This window comes from Equus asinus, chromosome 16 (assembly GCF_041296235.1).
Source record: "Equus asinus isolate D_3611 breed Donkey chromosome 16, EquAss-T2T_v2, whole genome shotgun sequence".
In the NCBI taxonomy this organism is placed as follows: Eukaryota; Metazoa; Chordata; class Mammalia; order Perissodactyla; family Equidae; genus Equus; species Equus asinus.
Window position 1 is genome coordinate 20355329 of NC_091805.1, and position 21511 is coordinate 20376839.

The following is a 21511-nucleotide window of genomic DNA, read 5'->3' on the forward strand; positions in this document are numbered from 1 at the left end:
TTCTAGACACACATTTTATTGAATCAATATTGTTTATGGACCTTTGTACTTAGAGCAATTACCAGTTTGTCCTCAAATCCTCAGCTCCATCAAAAGAGTTAACTCCACCAATACGATCAAGGGCAGAGGGCGAGAAGAGCATGCATCGTGAACAAGCCAGCCCCTCTCCTGGCAGGAGTCAGGAATGAGCATTGCCCTTGGACTGTGTCCTCCTCTCCCCAGGCTTCAACATTCCATCAACCTGAAACAAGAGTCCACCTGATTCTCAGACCTCTTCACCTCCATCCACAGCATCAGGGAACCCAAACACTCATCCCTACTCCACACACTCATAGCCTCTCTACAATTTTATTTCTTGACTCCTCTGGGACTGATTTCAATATCCGCTTTATCCCTGTTTATGTCAGTCACCAGAATAAGCCCCAGAACTCTCAGGTCTCTCCCGAAGTCTCATTCCTAGAAGGCTCCGACCATCCCCTGATCTGTCTCCATCTTCTGGTCCTCCTCAACCCCTGAAGCTCTTCCACTGTGCCCTTTGGAATTTTTGATTCCTCTCTCACATCACTTTTCATTGTTAACACTCTTGTTCAAGCCACTATCATTTCTTGCCTATTTGGTTTCCACTATTGCTCTCTACAATCTGTCCTGGATAGAGCAGCCAGAATAATCTTTTAATAATCATGCCTGACCATGTCACTGCTCTGCTCAAAACTCTCCAGCAGCTGCCCATTTCATTTGGCGTGAAAGCCAAGTCCTTGAAGTGCCCTACAAGCCCCGTGTCAGCGGTCCCAACCTACTGGTTATGCTCACTCCTCCTACTTCTTACCCTCACTCTCTCCAACTCAGCCACACTGGCACCCCTGCTGTTTCTTGAAAACTCTAGGCACACCTTCGTCTTGTGGCCTATGCCTAACTGTTCTCTCTGCCTGGAATGTTCTCTCAGAAATCCACAAAGCCATTCTCTTACCAACTCCAGGTCTTTCTTTGAATGTCACCTTCTCAATGAAATTCACCCTGATCCTTGTATTTAACCTTTAAACCCACACTGGCAGCTGGCCTAGTGGTGTAGTGGTTAAGTTCACACACTCTGCTTTGGTGCCCTGGGATCACCAGTTCAGATCCTGCACGTGGACATACACACTGCTCATCAAGCCATGCTGTGGTTGCGTCCCACATAGAAGAACTAGAATGACCTACAACTAGGATATACAACTATGTACTGGGGCTTTGGGGAGGGGAAAAAAAAGAGGAAGATTGGCAACACATGTTAGCTCAGGGTCAATCTTCCTCACAAAAAGCAAACAAACAAATAAATAAATCCCCTGACCCGAGTTTCCCTGTTAAGAAAACCACACTCTCTCCTGCATTTCCCGTCTCCTTTATTCTGCTTTATTTTTCATAACACTTATCACCTTCTAATATACCACAGAACTTACTTTAGTTCATGTTTATTATTTATCATCTGTCTCTCCCATACGCACATGAGAAGGTAAGCTCCATAAGGGCAGTAAACTTTTTCTGTTTTATTTTCTGCTGTAACTTAAGTATCTAGAATGGTGCCTAGCACATAGTAGGTACTCAAAAGATATTTTTTGACTGACTGAATAACTGGTTCTCAGCCTTGTCAAATCTAACGCCCCTTTTAATAACAAATATGGGGTTACATCCTGTTTGACATTGTGGAGAGAAAGTCATAAGATACCTATACATGTAATTTAAAAAAAAAAATCAAAGCAATACCTTAACTGTAATATAAAGGAAAAAATAAATGGGTGATTCAATATGAAACTGCTCAGGCATCCCTAAATGGAATTATTCAGAATGTGCTTTTTTGGGGGAAGTGAGGAGATATGGTTTCTTTCACCCAGGATAATTAATTTGGGATTCTCCATGTCATAGTGTGTATCAGTAGTTCAATACTTTTCATTACTGAGTTGTATTTCATTGTATGAATATACAACAGTTTGTCAGATTCTTGTATCCATCTGTAGAATCACCGTGAAATGGGCAGCCATAAAATGGACTGTGTGGTGATTCAAATTCCAAGAATGGCATTGCCATCTGATTTATTGCATTCCAGGAAAATTCAACGTGTCTGAAAACACTTTACGTTTATATATAAAATAGATTCTAGGCTCAGGTAAGGATAAACAGTTTTTTTCATCTTCATAAATGAGCAGTGGGACAGTCAGGTCACACAGGATGTGGGACAATTCTGTGCTGTGCAAGACTGTCCTGGGCATTGCAAGATATCTAGCATCTTCAGCCCCACCAGCTACTTTCTGGTAGATCCCCCTCCCCAAGCACTGGGACAAGCAAAACATCACTCTGGTAAATTTCCAAAACAACTCCTGGAGGCAGTTGCATCCCAATAGACTCTTGATCTGGAAATCCCGTGGCCTCTTTCCTGTTGTCATTGGCTACCTCTCTACAGCGTTTGACCTGTTGACAGCTCCTCCTCACTTCTCTTTCCTCCCTTGGACTCCATGTCACTGCACTCCTCTACCTTCCCCGTTCCCCCTTCCCCAATTCCTGCCTGTGTCATTGTCTGACTCCTCACCTCCCCCTGCCCGCCTCAGCTGCCCCTCCTTCTTCCTCTCCACATGGTCCCCAACTACCTGTCCTTAGTAATTGACTCTCAAATTTCCATTTCTACACATGACATCCAAATCCACACGTCCAACTGCCACTTTGCCATTCATACCTGGAAAGCCTCAAGTTACACACGTCCAAAATCAAACTAGCCATCTTCCCCCAAAACCTGTTATTCCATCAGTTGTACCCATTTATGTGAATGACAACACCATCCACTCACTCAGTCTGGAACTGACAACCATCTTTGATCCCTCTTCCTCACTCCCACATTGAACTGATTGCACTGCTCTGGCCATTTTCCCTCTGAAGGGTCTTGGATCTGCTTCCTTTCTATCGCTGTTGTTCAAGCTATCATTACCTGTAACTTAGAATATTGTCACAACCTCCTAACCGGTACTTTTACTCTAATTTATCTTGTGATACTTCCTCAAAAGGAATTTCTGCGGATAACAATAGTATTTATAAATCATATTATTTATACTTCGTATAGTGCCTGGCATATAAGCACCACACTAAGTGCTTCTCATCTCTTTTAATCTGCACAGCCACATCTTAAAGTAGGAAGTGCTATTATTTAAATTTTAAAGATGAGGCAAAAGAGGTTTGGGGAGTTTAACTTACCTAAGGTTGCAGAGCTAGCTGTGAAGTGACACCACCAGGATTCCAGGTCTACGGGGCTTCTAAAAGCCCTGCTCAATTTTTCTTTTTTCTTTCTTTTTTTGATACATCTTCTCCATATTGCCTCTAGCCGGATCACAACCTTCTATTCGGTCTCTGCATCTATCTCATCTGCCTTTTCTTTCCCACACCGTTCTTTCAATCCATAGTTACTTCCTTTGGTTTTACTTATCTCCCTACTTAGTAAGGATTTATTCATCAGCTATTTCAAAAAAGTCCTTCACAGCAGGCTCCTCTTCTTTCACTGCGTCCACCTCATCTACCCGCAGCCATCCTTCTCCCCACTTTCTCTCCCCAGCTGCCGAGGGAAGGGTTGGAGAAGGATATGAAGAGCGCGGAGGTGGGTGGTCCGGCCTCTGCAGGTGTGAATACAAAAAACTGTGCATCTGAAGTCATTCTCTGTCTAACTCAGTGTTACTGTATGGTTCTACTATAATGAGCCAGTTAAGTAAAACGTGCTTTGTAAACTGTAGAGTGCCCTACAAATGTAAGGTGCAGTTATTCACCCTCCGTTTGCATGCCCAGGGCTTCAACTGAGTTATTCTGCGAGCAACACAATAGGTGCTCCAAGCAGAGAAAGCCACGTGTGTGTCTGGGGTGAGGGGAAGTAAGACCCTAAATAAGAACTTCGCCTGGGAAATCTCTAACTTGTCGTTACTGCCAAACGCCAGCTTAAAACTTCATCAGGGTTGCCATGAGCCAGTAAGACAGGCAGAAAATGGTATTAGCCTGAAAATCCCCAATTTAAAAATGTCTCTAGGAGTGTTCCCCTCCCCCCAGGCTTCCTGAAAGCTTTAAGTTCTTGCAAATGGCCTCCCTTACATCCACAAGGCCCCTGCCCAGGTCCCTTCCCTTCTCTTCCTGGCCTCCCCTCTTCCTTAAGGCTGCAGCTCTCGGACTCCCTCCCGCCCGCGGAGAACTACAAGTCCCGGCGTGCCGCGCGCCCGCCCGCCGGCTGCTCTGGGGCTGGGCGAGTGGCGCCGCCGAGCTCTGAGCCGGGACAGCCGCCCGGCGCCGGCCTTGCGGGGCGGCAAGGGGTCCGCTGGAGCTGCGAGGGCAGCAGGAAGGCGGCCGCCCTCTCCCCTCTCCAGGATGAAAGGAAACGAAGAAAACCACAATAAAAGCCGCCTTGCCCTCCCTGGTCTCAGCTGGGTGTCCGGTGCACCTGCAGCTTGTTGCACCCCGATCGTGGAGTCTGTCCCTCCGGAGTAGATCTGGGGCCAGAAGCGTGCGGGCCTGCGGAGGGGGCGCTCGCCGGGGGCTGTGGGGCGGAGCTTTCAGAATGGGACCGGTGGTGGCACGGCTCGTCTGGGCGCACAATGAGCGCCACACCGCCACACTGCCTTTTCACAGTCGAGTTGCCCTGGGGAGCAAACTCAAAGATGAACGGTTTCTTCTTGAAAGTCTGAGCCAGAAACTTTCCCCTCTGTCGCCAGTGCCACAAGCGAGTCGCCTGGTCCTCCAACGGCGCCGCTGGTGCAAGAGGCTTCCTGGTGTCCCCTCGCCTGCCCTCTGTCCTGACCCCAACGCCCCCTCTCCAGGCAGCTCCTCACGTTCCCTTGAGACGCCCTTGGGGACCCACTGAGTTTTGCCCTGCCTTCGGGCAACTTCTCGAGATTTCTTCTGCAGCCATGTGGACCTAGGTGTGCGCTCTGCTCTGCGATGCGGGCTGGACGCTGCTGGGGAGCGAACGGGAGGCAGGAAGCGGGGGATTTGGGGGGACAGAGCTGGTGGCTGGCTGTTTGGGCGGGTCCCCTCTCTCAGGGGATTGAGTGCTGACCAAGAAAAGAAGCCGAACGGAGGCACCAGTTCACCAGTCTCCTTCCCTTTCTGACCCATCTCCCCTCCTCTCTGAGCCCATTCCAGAGTGTGCCCGAAATTTCTGCTCCAGAATCCCAACAAGAGGATCTCCGAAGTTATTTTGTAGCACATCCTGTAATATCCTGGATCAGAAGGTCTTGTTTGCATCTCTCTCTCACCCTATACTTACACACTACATGCACACACCCCATGCACACTACACATTCAAACAGACACCACAAACACACGCACACAACACATATACATTGCACATAGCACACACATTACACTCATCACACACATACTTCATTTATGCTACGCACCACAAACATGCCATCCACATGCTGCACACAAATGCACATCTTTTTTATTAGCAGAGAAGAGGATTAATCTCAGTTTGTTGGAGGGAGTGGGGAGGAAGTGAGTGAGTACTAGTATATATACTTATACCCGCAAAAGTCAATTAATTCCTAAGTTAGAAACTAGCTGATAAGTGAAACCTCCTGTTGGCAGAATTTTGAATGCTTTTGTGGCTCATTTTTTATAAAACGAAATTGATTTCCTACACCCCTTCTGAAACCCTTACCCTTGTCTAATAGGCAAACTTTTGATCACAGCAGGCAAGACAGGAGGGGATGTCCTTTTCTATATGTAGCAAGAAATTCTTGGAGAAACTTCACAGAATCCTTCCTCCTGTGAGTGTGTCTAAGGAAGAGTTGGGTGTAACTACATTTTCTTTGCCTCTCTTTCAAGAGTGGAGAGCTGAACCTGATTGTGTTCTGAGGGGGGTGTGACAGTGCTGTCAGGACACCCTCCCCCCACCTCCCTTGCTCCCAAGACTCACAGCCCAGCCCAGTCCCATTTGAATTTAGTTGGAGAACAGTTCCCGCACTTCAGATTGAGTCCAAAAGCATTATGAAATCTGCTGGTGAAAGAGCTCTCTATCTCCAGAAGGGTTCATCATTTTGATCAACAGTCGTAAAAGACCCATCTGTTTCACCCATGCTCAAAAAATGGTATTCGAAAATATATGAACACTTGAAATTTGTCCCTAAATTATTATTATTTTCCTTTTCAAGGTGCAATGGCAAAGAAAGGCAGAGAGAACACCTGAAATCTTTTCTCAGTGATGATCTTTCAAGAAATTGAAAATTTCTAATGTTCCTGGTATAAGTAAGGGAAAAAAATTTTGACTTTGAAATTCAGATTGCAGATTTAAACGATAGTTGCTGATCTTCTAGAGCCCTTAAAAATTACTAACACAAAAGAGAGACCACCATCTTTCTCCTCAGTTCTGTGTGATATCTACACAGTATTACAGCAGCAGATGACATCTTCTAGGATCCTTCTTGGGAATCTGTATTCTCTGCCCTGTGTTCATTGGTGTTTATTTCAATGACAACTATGTATGTTTCCTGTGTATCTGCGGCATGTTGATAGAATGGGAATGTTTCCCGCCAGCAGTGGTTCCCAGCCGAGCAAGAGGACTGTGAGATTGACCAAAGTAACTTTATTAAAAGATCATGACCAGTCTTTCTATTCTACCTCCCAATTTCCTGAATTGGGATTTAGGATGGCGGCAGGTGGGAGATACTGTGAATTTGGGGCTTGGCATGGTATCTTCTTTTTAATACGTAACTAATATAGTACCAGGTGCTCATAGATAAGTTGTTACTTGAATCTGCTAAATTATGTTTTTTGTGCAACTGGGATAAACAATTAAATTAAACCTCCCAAAACTGTTTTGTAAAATAAGATTCGTTTCATTTTGAATTTTGCTGACTTCATCTTGTAGGATGAATGCCAAAATAAAAGAATGTGGGTGTTCTCAGGAGAGCTGGTCATCTACTTTACATCCTCTCTGAAATATGTTACTTCCTGCATAATGAAATAGAAGGATTTTCTGCTGGGCAGGGCTTGCCTTACTCTCACAAAGAGATTACTCAAAAGCCAGCCCTGGGAACTTTGTCCACGAGTCTCTATAAGGAAGAAAGAGTCACCCAGGACTGCAGCTTCTGAGCGTTCACTGGTTATAGCCCAGAAGCAGTAGATTCTTTCTTTTTCTGTCTTATTTTTTCTCCCAGAAGGGAGAAAAAGAAATAGTTTGAAACATGACATTCATGCTCAGAACAGCAAAGACTATCATGCAGCAACAATGGAGGGGAGGGAGAAAATAAGAGGCTCTTGATACAGCTTTTTTTTCTTTGTACAAGACAGAGGCAAGGAGAATTCTGCAGTTTTGGACTTGTGATTCATTCACTTCCACTAATTGTGCTGAAGGTAGTTAGCAAAAGTGAACAGGCACACTGTAGCTTTAAAAAGTCAGCCATGAACCAGAAGGCAGTTGGTGCAGCTTGTGTGTGATTCCTAACGTCATGTTGGCTGAGAGCCAGCCTGGTTTTATTTCACTGTGTCAAATTGTACCTCCTTATTGAATTCCTTTGCCAGCCTACTTTGTGAAAGAAAACATTGGGGTTTCTTTGGCTGTTCTTGATAAGCCTATAAAAAATGACATGTTTTAGTTGCTTCTAGGTAGGTTTTCTTTTTACTCTTCCACAAAAAAGAAAATAATAATAATAAGACAATGTAGTGTGGTGTTACAGAGTATCATTGTGTTTTGTTTTGGTTTGGTTTTTTTCTGAGATGCTTAGAAAATGGTGAATGTGTAACAGTTTCCAACTGAAGTGAAACCATTCTTTTGGCATGGAGCAGCAGCACTATCTTCTGTCTACTCTGTTACGGTGTGTGAATGTATGTTAATATCTATCTATTTATATTAAATGTTGGCTTTCTCTATGAATGATCTAAGTGGTTTAGTAACTGGAAGTTTGTGTGTGTGTGCGTGTGTGTGGATCAGGAGTGAAGATTATCCCACACTTACAGTATTATTTGTTAATCATCTACTTCTCTAACAGTGATAAAATCTTGTGAATATACTAAATGATGCACTTGTCATGTCAGAGTAATCCCTAGAGAAGGAGTGCCGAAGTAGAAAGTGATTTGAGAGGAAATGTATTTAATTTATGGTTTCAGCTGTAGAAGAAGAAGCACGTTTCAGAACTAGTTTTTTTAAGCAGTTTTGTTCATAGCTTTTTCATCTTGCTAATTGCATATTAATTGTGGAGCGTTTTTATTTTTTTACAATCCTCATCGTACTAAACAAAAAACAAAGTGATGGATGCTACTATATCTCCTTGAATGTTTTGGTGATTTCTACATAAATCTAATGAGCTGCCTACCCTCTCTTACACACACACACACCAGCACCACCTTTCTGTGCTAAGGGCTATCTGACATTTTTGTGAGCTTTCATCTTTACCACGGCATGGCCATCGCACAGACAGGTTTTTGAGGCTTTCGTTGAGAATATGTGAGGTAGGGGGTACTTGCTGACAAAAGCTTTAAGTGCTCTTTTGGATGGTGATGAAAAAATAATAGGAGTGGGAGTGGACAAAAAAACAAATGCACTAAGAAAAAAGAAATCACAGCCCGTGGTGGGAAGGGGCAGGAAAAGGGGGATTGTTTTGCTCGACTTTGACTCATTTATGAGTTGCAGTGTCTTAAGTGAGAGCTTGGCACCCAGAGAAAGCCGTGCCAGTTCACACAGCACTTGTTTTGAACGAGGGTTCAATTTCATTTGCAAATGCTTATTGTCGAGGCAGCGAGTGCCAATACAGATGAAAGCAGCCCAGTCCGTCTCCTCCAGTTCTTTAGGTTTGATCAATCTCTCCAATCGCTGAGGGAACTGGAGATTTAAACAAACATACGTGAACTGGTGGGAAGCTGTAAAAGGGACCGTTGTGTTTCTGATTCAGATTATATATTCTTCTCTCACTTTCTAAGAATTAAACACAAGCTTTTCTCCCTTATTGATTAGTTGCTGAAGTAAAGGAACCCTGCAGCCTTCCCATGCTATCTGTTGACATGGAAAACAAGGAAAATGGCTCTGTCGGTGTAAAAAAGTAAGTGAAACTGGCTTGTGAGTTCTGCTTCTGCAAACAACACAGGGACTTGGTTTCTATTTTTATACTTCTTGCTTATCTACTATAATATACTGTTTGGGGGTTGTCTTGGTTGGTCTGCACTGGCCACCAGCCACCCTTCCCCTACCAGCCCCAGTTGCCTTTTTCTGTGTTTCATTTAGAAGACAGAGATGACTCAGACATCAAACTGTGCATAAAGGGTTAGCGTCCACAGCTTTGGAACAGGGACGGTTGAGGATTTCAGCCCTGCATTCTGTACATGGAAACAAAAACCCCAAGCAAACATAGACCCTGCCTTCCAAGTCCACAGGCTGCAAGGATGGGGGCAGAAAACAGAGTTAGAGTCTTTTAAAATAAAATCACCTCTCTCAAAATTGAGAGCTACAGTGATGGGGAGAAAAAAGCTTCAGTAAGAATATTAAGTTGAACAACTTCTCTGTCCTGATTTTGTGAACTGTTCGTTGAATGTGAAACGCCTCAGCATACCATAGTGTTCTATTTTCATGTCTGTTCTCACATCTGAAACTTCTAATTATCTTTGTTGTGAGTTATATGATTGATTCTTTTAAATAGGAAAATTCAGTTGCATATTATGAAATATGCTACATATTTCAGACTAACTCATAAGATATCTGTAAGTGTATGAAAAAATTGTGAATTCTTATTTGGGAGTTATATTGAAGCTATAACCAGTTTGATTACAAGGAGAAAGTAAGTTCCAAGAGAGTATTATCTATTTCATTTTTCCGTGTCACTTAGTTTAAAATTGCCCTCAACTTAGCCTTGGAGGAAACTAATTAAATGCAATCCATAGAATCTGTGATGTCTGAATGAGGAAACAGTGCTATATGTGATGGATGGAAGGTCTATTTCGCTTCATAGCAAAGTTACATTAAGATAAACTTAATAAAATCTGCTTTTTAAAATTCTCAAGTAATTTATATATCATTTATATATATGCCATGCTCATCCCATTCTTGCAGTCTGGGGTAGGTAGATGTAGAACAATTGAAAGAAACTGATGCTTTTTAACGTCTGAGTGAGGTCAGTGCTGTCCAGTAGCACTTGGAGCAGTGATGGGAATGCTCTCCACTTGTGCTGTCAAAAATGGTAGCCACTAGCCACATTTGGCTGTAAAAAGCTTGGAATACGGCTACTCTACCTGACGAACTGAACTTCTGATTTTACTTAATTTTGAAAGTTAATAGTTTTATTGAAGTATAATTGACATAATAAACTGCAAGTGTTTAAAGTATAAAATTTGATGTTTTTGCATTTATATACACCTGTGAAACCATTACCACAATTAAGATAATGAACATATCCATCATCCCCAAAGCTTCCTTATAACCCTTTGTAGTCTCTCCCTCCTGTCCATCCCCACCCCCAGAGCCCCGGGCAACCACTGATGTGTTACCTGTCACTATAGATTAGTTTACTTTTTCTAGAATTTTATATAAATGGAATTATTCAGAATGTACTTTTTGGGGGGAAGGGAGGGGGTATGGTTTCTTTCACCCAGGATAATTAATTTGGGATTCTCCATGTCATAGTGTGTATCAGTAGTTCATTACTTTTCATTACTGAGTTATATTTCATTGTATGGATATACAACAATTTGTTCACTGTTTCCATCCATTTGTGGATAGATATTTGGGTTGTTTCCATTTTTTAGGTATTACAAAAATCTGCTTTGACCATTTGTGTACAGGTCTATGTCTAGACATGCTTTCATTTCTCTTGGATAAATATTTAGGAATGGAACGGCTGGACTATATGGTAGGTGTATGCTTAACTTTTTGAGAAACTTCCAAGCTATTTTCTGAACTGGTTGCCCATTTTACATTCCCACGAGCAGGGTGTGAGCATTCCAGTTTTTCCATATTCTCGCCAACTCTGCATGAGCAGTCTTTTTTATATTAGACATTAGATTAGGTATGGTTTTAATTTTCATTTCCCTAATAACTAATGATGTTGAGCATCTTTTCATGTGCTTATTTGCCATCTGTATGTCTTCTTAAGTATTGTTCAAATCTTTTGGCCATCTTTTTATTGGGGTAGTTTTTTATATATTATTTTATAGAGAGTTTTTATGTATTCTGGACACAAGTCCTTTATCATATATATGATTTGAAAATATTTTCCTCTAGTGTATGAATTATCTTTTTGTTCTCTCTGCAGTGACTTTCAAAATGCAGGAGTTTTTAATTTTGATGAGCTCTAGTTTGTCGATTTTTATTTTATGGATAGTACTGTTAGTGTCATATCTAAGAGACATTTGCCTAACTCAAGGTCACAAAGATTTTCTCTTATGTTTTCTTAGATTTGGGATTATAGTTTTTGAGTTAATTTTTGTGTATAGTGTGAAATAAGGATTAAAGTATTTCTGTTGATGGTGGTGATGGTGGTTTTTTTTGTTTTGCCTACGGATATCCAGTTGTTCCAGTATCATTTGTTGAATTGTTTGTGCAACTTTGTTGAAAAATAATTTATCATATATGTATGGATCTATTTCTAGATTCTCTATTTTTATTCCATTGATATTTTTGTTTATATTTATGCCAATACAACACTGTTTTGATAACTACAGTTTTATAATAAATCTTGAAATCAGGTAGTGTTATCCATCCAATTTTGTCGTTCTTTGTCAAACTTGTGTTGGCTCTCTTAGGTCCTTTGCATTTCCAAATGATTTTTAGAATCAGTTTGTCAATTTCTACAAAAAAAAAAAGTCTTACTGGTGATTTGATGGCATTATGTTGAATTATAGATCGATTTAGGGAGAACTGACATCTTAACAATAGTCTGTCTTCCAACCCATTAACACAATAGTTTTCTCCACTTACTAAGGTCTTCTTTAATTTCTCTCAGCAATGTTTTATAGTTTTCATTCTGCAGGTCTTATACATCTTTAATCAGTATTTCCCTACATAGTTCATAATTTTATTCTATTATGAATGGTATTGCTTTTTAAGTTTTAATTACCAATTGTTTGTTGCTATGTAAAAATACAGTTGATTTTTGTATTATGAGCTTGTGTCCTATAACTTTGCTAAAGTCACTGATTACTTCTATTATTAGCTTTTTGGTAGATTCCATCAGATATTTAACGTAGACAATTATGTCTTGTGAGTAAAGACAGTTTTACTTTTTCCTTCCCAGTGTAGACGCCTTTTATTTCTTTTTCCTACCTTATTGCACTGGATAGAACCTGCAGTAAAAAGCTGAGTGGAAGTGTGGGATTAGACCTCCTAGTTTTGTTCCTGATCTTAAGGGAAAACATTTAGTCTTTTTCTTATCTTTGTTCATATAATGTCATTTTTTTTTCCTGTCTGCTTTTACGATTTTCTCTTTTTCATTGACCTTTAAACGATTTGATTGTGAGCCATGGTGTAGTTTTTTTCATCTTTCTTGTGCTTGGAGTTTTGTTCCTTGGATCTGTGGGCTTAGTTTTCATCAAGTTTGGAGATTTTCCAATTGTTATTTTTCAAATATATTTTGGTTCCCTCCACTTGTCTTTTGGCGACTACAATTATAGGTATATTTGATCACCTGATATTGTCCCACAATTCACTGATGCCTTGTAAATTTTTTCTTCAGTCTTTTTTTCTCTTTATTTTGTTTTAGATAATTTCTATTGCTTTACCTCCAAGTTCACTAATCTTTTTTCTGAAATGTACAATTTCTTGTTAATCTCATACAATGCATTTTTCTTTTCAGAAAATGTAGTTTTCATCTCTAGAAGTTCAACTTGAGTCTTTTTTTAATATCTTCTATGTCTGTGTTAACAATTCAGTCTTTCCTCTAGTTTCCAAACATATGAAATACAGTCATAATAACTGTTTCAGTGTTCTTGTCTCCTAATTCTATCATTTCTTAGTCAGTTTTTTATTTTTCTTCTCATCCAGGGTTGTATTTTTCTACTTCTTTGCATGCTTGTTAATTTTTTATTAATGTCAGATATGGTGAATTTTACGTTGTTGGGGACTGGATATTTTTGTATTCTTGTAAATATTCTTGATGTTTGTCCTGGGATGCAGTTGAGTTGTTGTTACACGCCATCAAGTTGGCTCCAACTTCTGGTGACCCTATGAATGAGTGGTGTCCAGAATGTCCCCTCCTCATCAGCCCTACTCAGCTCCTGTAGACTCGTGCCTATGGCTTCCTTTATGGAGTGAATCCATCTCAGATTTGATCTTCCTCTTTTCCTGCTGCCTTCAACTTTTTCCAGCATTATTGTCTTTTCCAAAGAATCCTGCCTTCTTATGATGTGCCCAAAGTAGGACAGCCTCAGTTTGATCATTTTTGCCTCCAGCAATAGTTCAGGCTTAATTTGCTCTAGGACTCACTTGTTCATCCTTCTGGCAGTCCAGGAGAGCTCTCCTCCAACCCTATATTTGAAATGAATCAAGTTTTTTCCCCATCAGCCTTCTTCGCTGTTTATATTTCACACCCATACGTAGTAATTGGGAATGCAAGGGTGAAGATAATCTTGGCCTTGGTCTCTAATGACACTTCCTTACTTTGATGATCTTTCCCAATTCTTTGCTGCTGCCCTTTCAAGTCTTGGTCTTCTCTTGATTTCTTGGCTGCAATTTTCATTTAAATTGATGACTGAACCAAGGTGAACAAAATCTATAATAATTTCAGTGTCTTCATTGGCTACGTTAAAACTGTAGTTCTTCCGTAGTCATGATTTCTGTCTCTTGAAGTTCAAATGCAGTCCTGCTTTGGCATTTTCTTCTTTCACTTTTGTCAGAAGTTGTTTCAAGTCGTTGCTGCTTTCTGCCAGTAAGATGGTGTCATGTGCATACCTTAGATTGTTGATATTTCTTCCACCAATTTTCACCCCTCCTTCACCTGAGTCTAGCCTAGTTTTTCATGTGATATGTTCTGCATACAGATTAAACAGATAGGGAGATGATAAAATGTACCCTTGTCTGACACCCTCGCCTTTAGGAAACCATTCTCTCTCTCCATATTCTGTCCTGACAGTGGCTTCTTGTCCACAATACAGTTTCTACATCAGGACAATCAAGTGCTAAGGCAAGACCCTTTTACTGAGGCAAGACCCATCTTTGTAGTCTAACCGATGCTCCTGAGTGATGAGTTTCTCCTCTCTGGCAGGTGGAAACAGGCACTGATCCTATCCCTGCATGATCTCCGAGGATCGTTCTGAGTCTCTTGGGTGGGTCTTTCCCCAGCCTCAGTTATTTCCTCACGTGTACGTGATAATCAGTACTCTGCTGAGCACGTGAGGGGAAGCCTCTGTAGATTGCCAGAGCTCTCTGTGCAGCTCTCTCCTCTTGAGGACTCTGCCCTGTGCTCAGCCTAAAATCTTTCTTCAGGCAGTAAGGGGACAGAGCTTACCTTGCTTGTTTCCCAACCACAGGGATCACTGTCCTTTATTGTCTATATCCAATGTCTTGAGGACCATTCTTTCATATATTTTGTCTACTGTTTTAGTTGTTTTGGGCATAAAGATAAATCCTGGCCCCATTGCTCCATCTTGACCAGAAATGAAAGTTCCAGTTAATTTATACAGCCACAAGTGGCTAGTGGCTAACCTGTTGGTTAAGGTAGAGTTAGATTATAGTCAGAATCCCAAACGTAGGGTCTTAAGGCTGTTTCTGAGGTCTGTCAAAACTGGGCTTACAATTGCTTCTGTTTTATTTTCCAGGCATAGAAAATACAGTTGCTTAACTAGGAATGTACTGCCACAAAGGGTCATTTCCAAAGAAGCCTGGGATAATGGCCCTTGTTCCCCAGCTGCATACTCCTGATCAGAGCTTGACCTTTGCAAGGCTGCTATTTATGGAGTCCCTTCTATGTGTCTAGCACTTTGTGTGAGAACCACTGCTGTAGGCTAAGCTCCATGTGAGGACTGTGTATCACAAACCAGTTTACATATTTATACTGGTCATCTCTGCTTAAGACTCTAAAAAGACCATGAATTCCAATCTGGAGCTTTCTCTGCCTTCCTTCTTCCACCTCATGCTTTATTTAGAAGGGAGGGGGTAGTAAAGAGAGGAAGAAGAAAGCAAATGTGGTACAATGTAAACATTTGAAGTGATCTGGGTAAAATGTATATGGGATTTTTGTACTATTCATGCAACATTTCTGTAAGTCTGAAGTTATTATTTTTTAAACTTTTAAAAAAAAATCTAGCCAGTTTATTAGTTGGAAGGGAAAATTTGTCTCCTTTAGGAAAGAAGCAAAATTAGGTCAGATTTGGAGACCAGGGAGAAATTAAGCATGGCGTTGGAAAGCAATGGAGAGAGATTTCGACTTTGAGTCAAGTCATGTTCAGAAGACTTGGGTTTGACCTTGCTTTTGTTTCTTAACTGGCAGAAGAATATTTAATAAGTAAATCACTTAATTTCTCTCTGCCTTGAAGCAATAAGGGAAACATCAGTCTCTTGTTTTAAAATTACATTAAATCCAATTTTTTTTAGCTAACGTGGCTGAAGTACTATCCATCAGAATAGAATTTAATTTTTTCATGTCTAGCTGAATTTCTCTTTTGACAGATGTAAAAGATTTAAAAATATTTAAACTATGAGTTCAATTTTTCAGGCCATAATTTGACAATATTTCTTCATAACTCTGGAAGTCTTTTGAGACAAAGCATATTCCAAGTATTTATTGGGTGGTGTCTTTTATGTTGCACTGTTCAACTAAAGCTAAAGAAAAGTACTTGTGTTTTTCAAATTTTGAATCAGTTGATCTTAAATACTGTTGAAAAGATCTTGTATCCTTGGGCAATTGTTTGGTGTCTTGGTTGAAAAATCTTTCACTTTTTGTGAAGTACCTTTTTAGTCTTTTCTCATAATATTCTAACAAAACTGAGTATAACCAAGTGTCTATTGAAAAGTTGTTTTCTTTTTTGTGCAAGAATCCAAGCTGTTTATAGCTGGACAAACTTATAAGCTCAGATTCTGTTTAAAATCACTTCAGAATGTTTTGTTGTACCTTTAATTTTGATTTCAGGTGACTAATGTCGTCAGTTCTTTTTTGATTCTTGAGAAGAAAGTTACCAAATTCACTATGTATTTGCTGAAAATGTCTCTTAAAGTTGTGTTTTACTATCTCTGTTGTGTTTTCACACAACAAACAGCTTTTTTCCTTTTGCTCTGCTCCAACAAATTGCAGTTGCTTTTCATCGTGAAATTTCCGATAGACTTTCAGCCAGTCTCCTTTTCTCTTTATGTTCTGGATCTAGTGCTGGTTTCTGCATCTCCTCTCAATTCTGCATCAGAAGTAGGCCTCCTTTTTATTTATTTATTTTATTTCTATTTTGCTGAGGAAGATTTTCCCTGAGCTAACATCTCTTGCCAATCTTCCTCTTTTTCTGTGTGAGCTACTGCCAGAGCATGGCCACTGACAAACGAGAGGTATAGGTCTGCGCCCAGGAACGGAACCTGGGCCACCAAAGCAGAGCATGCCTAACTTACCAGGACTGGCCCCAGTATACCTCCTTTTTAAATTTTAAAATTTGTCCATACTTCTTTTTAACTAAAAATTATTTAATTATATTATAATTAAAATAGGAAGCATGTCAACTTAATTACCTATTACAACATACAAAGAGATCCTGATAACTTGGGCTGTCTGCATCAGACACATTACAATGTTACATGGGCACATAGGAAAAAATCTTTTGAACTGAATCAATCTGTTGACACCAACTATGTTGGCCATGCGTGTATGTGTAATACTAGAGAGCACACATGCATCTGATAGGAGAACTTCAGTTCAACAGTAGTATTCCAGGTGATGCGGCAGTTAAAGGTAAATGCAGTCACACCAAATCAATGAAGTTGTGTTGAACACAAACATGTTTTATACCAGTTCCAGTTTTTAAATTTAAATTAATTAAAATTAAATAAAATTAAAAATTCAGTTACTTGATTAAATTTTAAATGTTCAACAGCCACATGTGACTAGTGGCTACCATATTGAATAGCACAAGTCTATAGCTAAGATAAACTTTTGCATACATGCACCAGGAGAAAAGTCAAATGAACATGAGATTGGAGATGATGATTACCTTGGGGTCAGAGATGGGATGAATGTAGTTACTGCCAAGATTCTAGCTTTTATTTTGCCTGGTGAGTTCATGGGTGGTTATTAAATTTAAAAATAACTGAATAACTAGGAGGGATCCATCTTAATAGTTTGGAATGAATCCTTCTAGACAGTTTCTATACAAATACTCTCTGTATCCATATATATACACATAGTCACACAAGGATATACACATATATTTACGTGTATGCATAAGTATACACACATATACAGGTACATACACAAGAATGTACACATATATTCAAAGGACACATAAAATAAGCTTATATTGAACAAATGGGATCATAGTATTCTCTTTTTGTGGATTTCAGACGCACAGATTTTGGATTAATCATAAACTTTGGTACATGACACTGTTATCATTGATCTATGTTTGGCCATGTTAGATCCATGTTAGAATTTTTACTAAATAATAAAGAAACTTCTAAGTATTTCATATGTATGTGTACATCTGTAAAAATCATAAGTATTCAATGTCAATTATTATTTTTATCTCATTTTGGGTTTTTTTTTTTTTTGCCATTTGCTTAGTCTTACTCTCATTTTCATCAGTTGGTCTTTTTTCCTTTCCCTTTTCTCCTAGGATGGAGGAGGAACCAATGTTCCCACACAATAGATGCTTACAATAAGTTAGCAGCTTTTCCACAGGAAGCTGTTTATCTCTTCCCCACCACAGGGCCCTCACCCCTCAGTGGAGAAGCTCACTGCGGTAGAAAGTTCACAGCAACAGAGTTTAGCAAGGACTTTCGAAAGGAGCCGTTTCTTACTAACACCACGCCTTTCCTTGCACGTGTATCTCACCATCTTCCTCTGCATTTGTGTTCAGTGTTGTTTCATTATAAAGCAAAGACATTTTTAAAATTTTGGAGCTAACATTCCTTGTATAATTAGTAAAGTGATACTTTTGTTAGTAATGAATGTTGTAAAGTTCTAAACGCTTTCATGTTATAATACTAACTTTTAAATTAAGATATAATTGACATAAAACATTGTGTTAGTTTCAGGTGTACAACATACAGATTCATTATTTGTATATATTGAGAAATGTTCACCATGATAAGTCTAGTTAATGTCCATCACCATACAGAGTTACAAATTTGTTTTCTTGTGATAACTTTTATGATCTAATCTCTTAACAACTTTCAGATATACAATATTATTAACTATAGTTACCCTGCTATATGTTACATCTCCATGACTTATTTATTTATTTATTTATTTTATTATTATTTTTTTTTTTGAGGAAGATTAGCCCTGGGCTAACATCTGCTGCCGATCCTCCTCTTTTTGCTGAGGAAGACTGGCCCTGAGCTAATATCTGTGCCCACGTTCCTCTACTTTATATGTGGGGTGCCTGCCACAGCATGGCTTGCCAAGTGGTGCGTAGGCACATCCTGGGCTGCCGAAGCAGAATGTGCAAACTTAACCACTGTACCACCAGGCCAGCCCTGACTTATTTATTTTACAACTAGAAGTTTGTACCCTCTGACCACCTTCACCATTTTTCCCACTCTCCATCCCTTACCTCTGGCAACCACCAATCTATTCTCAGTATCTAGGATTTAGAGTTTTAAAAAATGTTTTAGTTTTCAGATTCCACATATAAGTGAGATCATGTGGTATTTGTCTTTTTCTGTCTGACTTATTTTACCTAGCAGATTACCCTCACGGTCCATCCATGTTGTCACAAATGGCAAGATTCCTTCTTTTTTATGGCTGAATAATTTTCCATTGTATGTATATACCACAGTTTCTTTATCTGTTCCATAGACATCCATGGACACTTAGGTTGCTTCCATGTCTTGGCCATTATAAATAATGCTACAGTGAATATGGGGGTGCATTTATCTTTTCACGTTAGTGTTTTCATTTCCTTCAGATAAATACCCAGAAGTGGAATAGCTGGATCATATGGTAGTTCTATTTTTAATTTTTTGAGGAACCTCCCTACTATTTTCCATAGTGGCTATACCAATTTATATTCCCACCAACAGTGAGAAGGGTTCTCTTTTCTCCACATCTTCACTAACACTTGTTAATTCTTGTCTTTTTGATAGTAGCCCTTCTAACAGATGTGAGGTAATGTCTCACTGTGGGTTTGATTTGCATTTCCATGATGATTAATGATGTTGAGCACCTTTTCAGGTACCTGTTGGCCATCTGTATGTCTTCGCTGGAAAAATGACTATTCAGATCCTCTGTCCATTTTTTAATTGGATTGGTTTTTTGTTTTTTGCTTTTGCTATTGGGTTGTATGAGTTCTTTATTTTGGAATATTAACCTCTTATCAGACAGATGATTTGTGAATATTTTCTCCCATTCATAGGTAGCCTTTTCGTTTTGTTGATGTTTTCCTTTGCTGTGCAGAGGCTTTTTAGTTTGACGTAGTCCCACTTGTTGATTTTTGCTTTTGTTGCCTTTGCTTTTGGAGTCAGATCCAAAAATCATCTCCAAGACTGATGTCAAGGAGCTCACCACCTATGTTTTCTCCTAGGAGTCTCATGGTTTCAGGTCATATGTTCAAGTCGTTAATCCATTTTGATTTAATTTTTGTGTGTGGTATAAGATAGTGGTCTAGTTTCATTCTTTTGCATGTGTATATCCAGTTTTCCCAACACCCTTTATTGAGGAGACTGTCCTTTCCTCATTGTATATTCTTGGCTCCTTTGTCATAAATTAATTGACCATATATGCATTAATACTAACTTTTGAAATAGCCTCTCTGAAGTCTGTTAACTGTATTACCTGTTAAGCTAAGTATTGGGTTAAAGAAGTTATCATTTTTGCCCATGTGAATTAGGAGATCAGGAGGTGAATAGTAGAAGTAAAATGTTAGGGTAGACTTAGAAATTATTATTGGTATTGCTAGAATTTCAAAACTCTGACTTCGTTGTAGAATTATCAAAGAGACTTTTCATAGAAAAATAATAACAATGGCTACTATTACTTAACTCATAAAAAAAAATCCAACAATGTTTACATGCGTAGCAATCCACTCACCAGTCAGGTCTCTATCCCTAAGGGATAGTCACTTCTAGGGTTGAATAAATAACCTCACAGGATATTTGGTTGTTTGCTAGAAGATTTGCCTGGCTCCTTAGGGAAGGAGGAAGAGGAAACTGATCAAAGTAATTGTGTGTCTGATCACTAGCTTCAGCTTTCATTCATTTACTCTGAATCCTGTCCTTTTGTGGTGTCACAGAAATAATCAGCAGTCCTTAGAGGGAGGTTCTTTGAAAGCCTTGAGAGGATCATATCCAGCTTGCCAGGTAGTTCCTGGGTACTCTCACCTCCATTGTGCCCCTCTCATCTGTTCCGTCCATCTTTCCCGTACCCCACCACCACACTGCCCGATGCTACCTGAACACAGTGAGTGATGGTTCCTGGCATGCTGTTCTTTCCAGGGAATAGCAATCTGGAACAGGGAGTGGTCATGATGGTAAGATACCTCTATACTAAAAGTGCGGGAAAATAAAAGAAAACTCCCAAGATATTTTAAGTGGCTAAATGCCAAATACCTCTTAACAGATAGTTTCTTAGGGAGGAAGAAAGGAAGAATGGGAGGGAGGGAGGAAGTAAAAAGGAAGAGAGGAAGAAGAAAAGAGGCAGAGAGAGAGAGAGAGAGAGAAGAGAAGAGGAGAGGAGGGAAGGGGAGGTAAACTGAGCCACTAATTCAAACCTGAGAAATGGCCTTTCTAATCAGGATCTGCTGTTGTCACCCTTCGGCAGAGATGTTTGGAGGGATGAGTTAGAGGGCTATGGTTTCTTGAATACAGATAACATATGGGAGTTAATAGTGATACTTGTAACTGGTACAGTTTTATTTTTCTTAGTGAAGCTGGAATTCATTCCTTAATATTTTATGGCTGTCTGTTCATTCTAATATATGGTCTAGTAGTCAGCTCAGGCTACCATAACGAAATACCATCCACTGGGTGGTTTAAACAACAGAGATTTATTTCCCACAGTTCTGGAGGCTGGGAAGCCCAAGATCAAGATGCTGGCTGATTCAGTCCCTGAGAGCGCTCTCTTCCCGGCTTGGAGAGGGCCGCCTTCTCGCTGTGTCCTCACATGGACTTGCCTCAGTACATACACGCGGCTCTTATAGGGCCACCAAGCCTATGGAATTAAGACTCCACCCTTATGACTTCATTTAACCTTAATTGCCTTGTCTCCTGAAAGCCCTGTCTCCAAATAATCAGGTTGAGACTTAGGGCTGTAACATATGAATTTTGAGGGGGACACAAGTCAGTCTTGTCAGATGATCTTATGATAAATGTTTGATTATTCTCTTAAGTTAAATGATAACTTGGGTTAAGAATTGAGTGTTTTACTGTTTTGATTTATACCATTATGCCCACTGCAAA

The 21511-nt window shown here is 39.9% G+C and overlaps 2 protein-coding genes across 6 annotated transcripts in view; both read left to right on the plus strand.

Annotated features, from left to right (window-relative positions):
- Positions 1–7453: 7453 nt before the first annotated feature.
- Positions 7454–21511, plus strand: part of SAMD13 (sterile alpha motif domain containing 13) — a 37895-nt gene continuing 23837 nt past the window's right edge. The window contains exons 1-3 of one of the 5 annotated variants that reach the window (XM_070486717.1): positions 7498–7605; positions 7725–7814; positions 8951–9035. In XM_070486717.1, the coding sequence (XP_070342818.1) occupies positions 8983–9035 (53 nt within the window). In that variant the 5' untranslated portion in view covers positions 7498–7605; positions 7725–7814; positions 8951–8982. Of the gene's footprint in view, positions 7606–7724; positions 7815–8354; positions 8449–8667; positions 8788–8950; positions 9036–21511 lie in introns of those variants that run through there. The other 4 variants (XM_070486716.1, XM_070486715.1, XM_070486718.1 and 1 more) reach the window with 4 other exon arrangements.
- DNASE2B (deoxyribonuclease 2 beta) overlaps positions 9020–21511 on the plus strand; it is a 111012-nt gene continuing 98520 nt past the window's right edge. The window contains exon 1 of the mRNA XM_014830037.3: positions 9020–9035. The gene's annotated coding sequence lies outside the window, so the exon portion shown is untranslated. The remainder of the gene's footprint in view (positions 9036–21511) is intronic.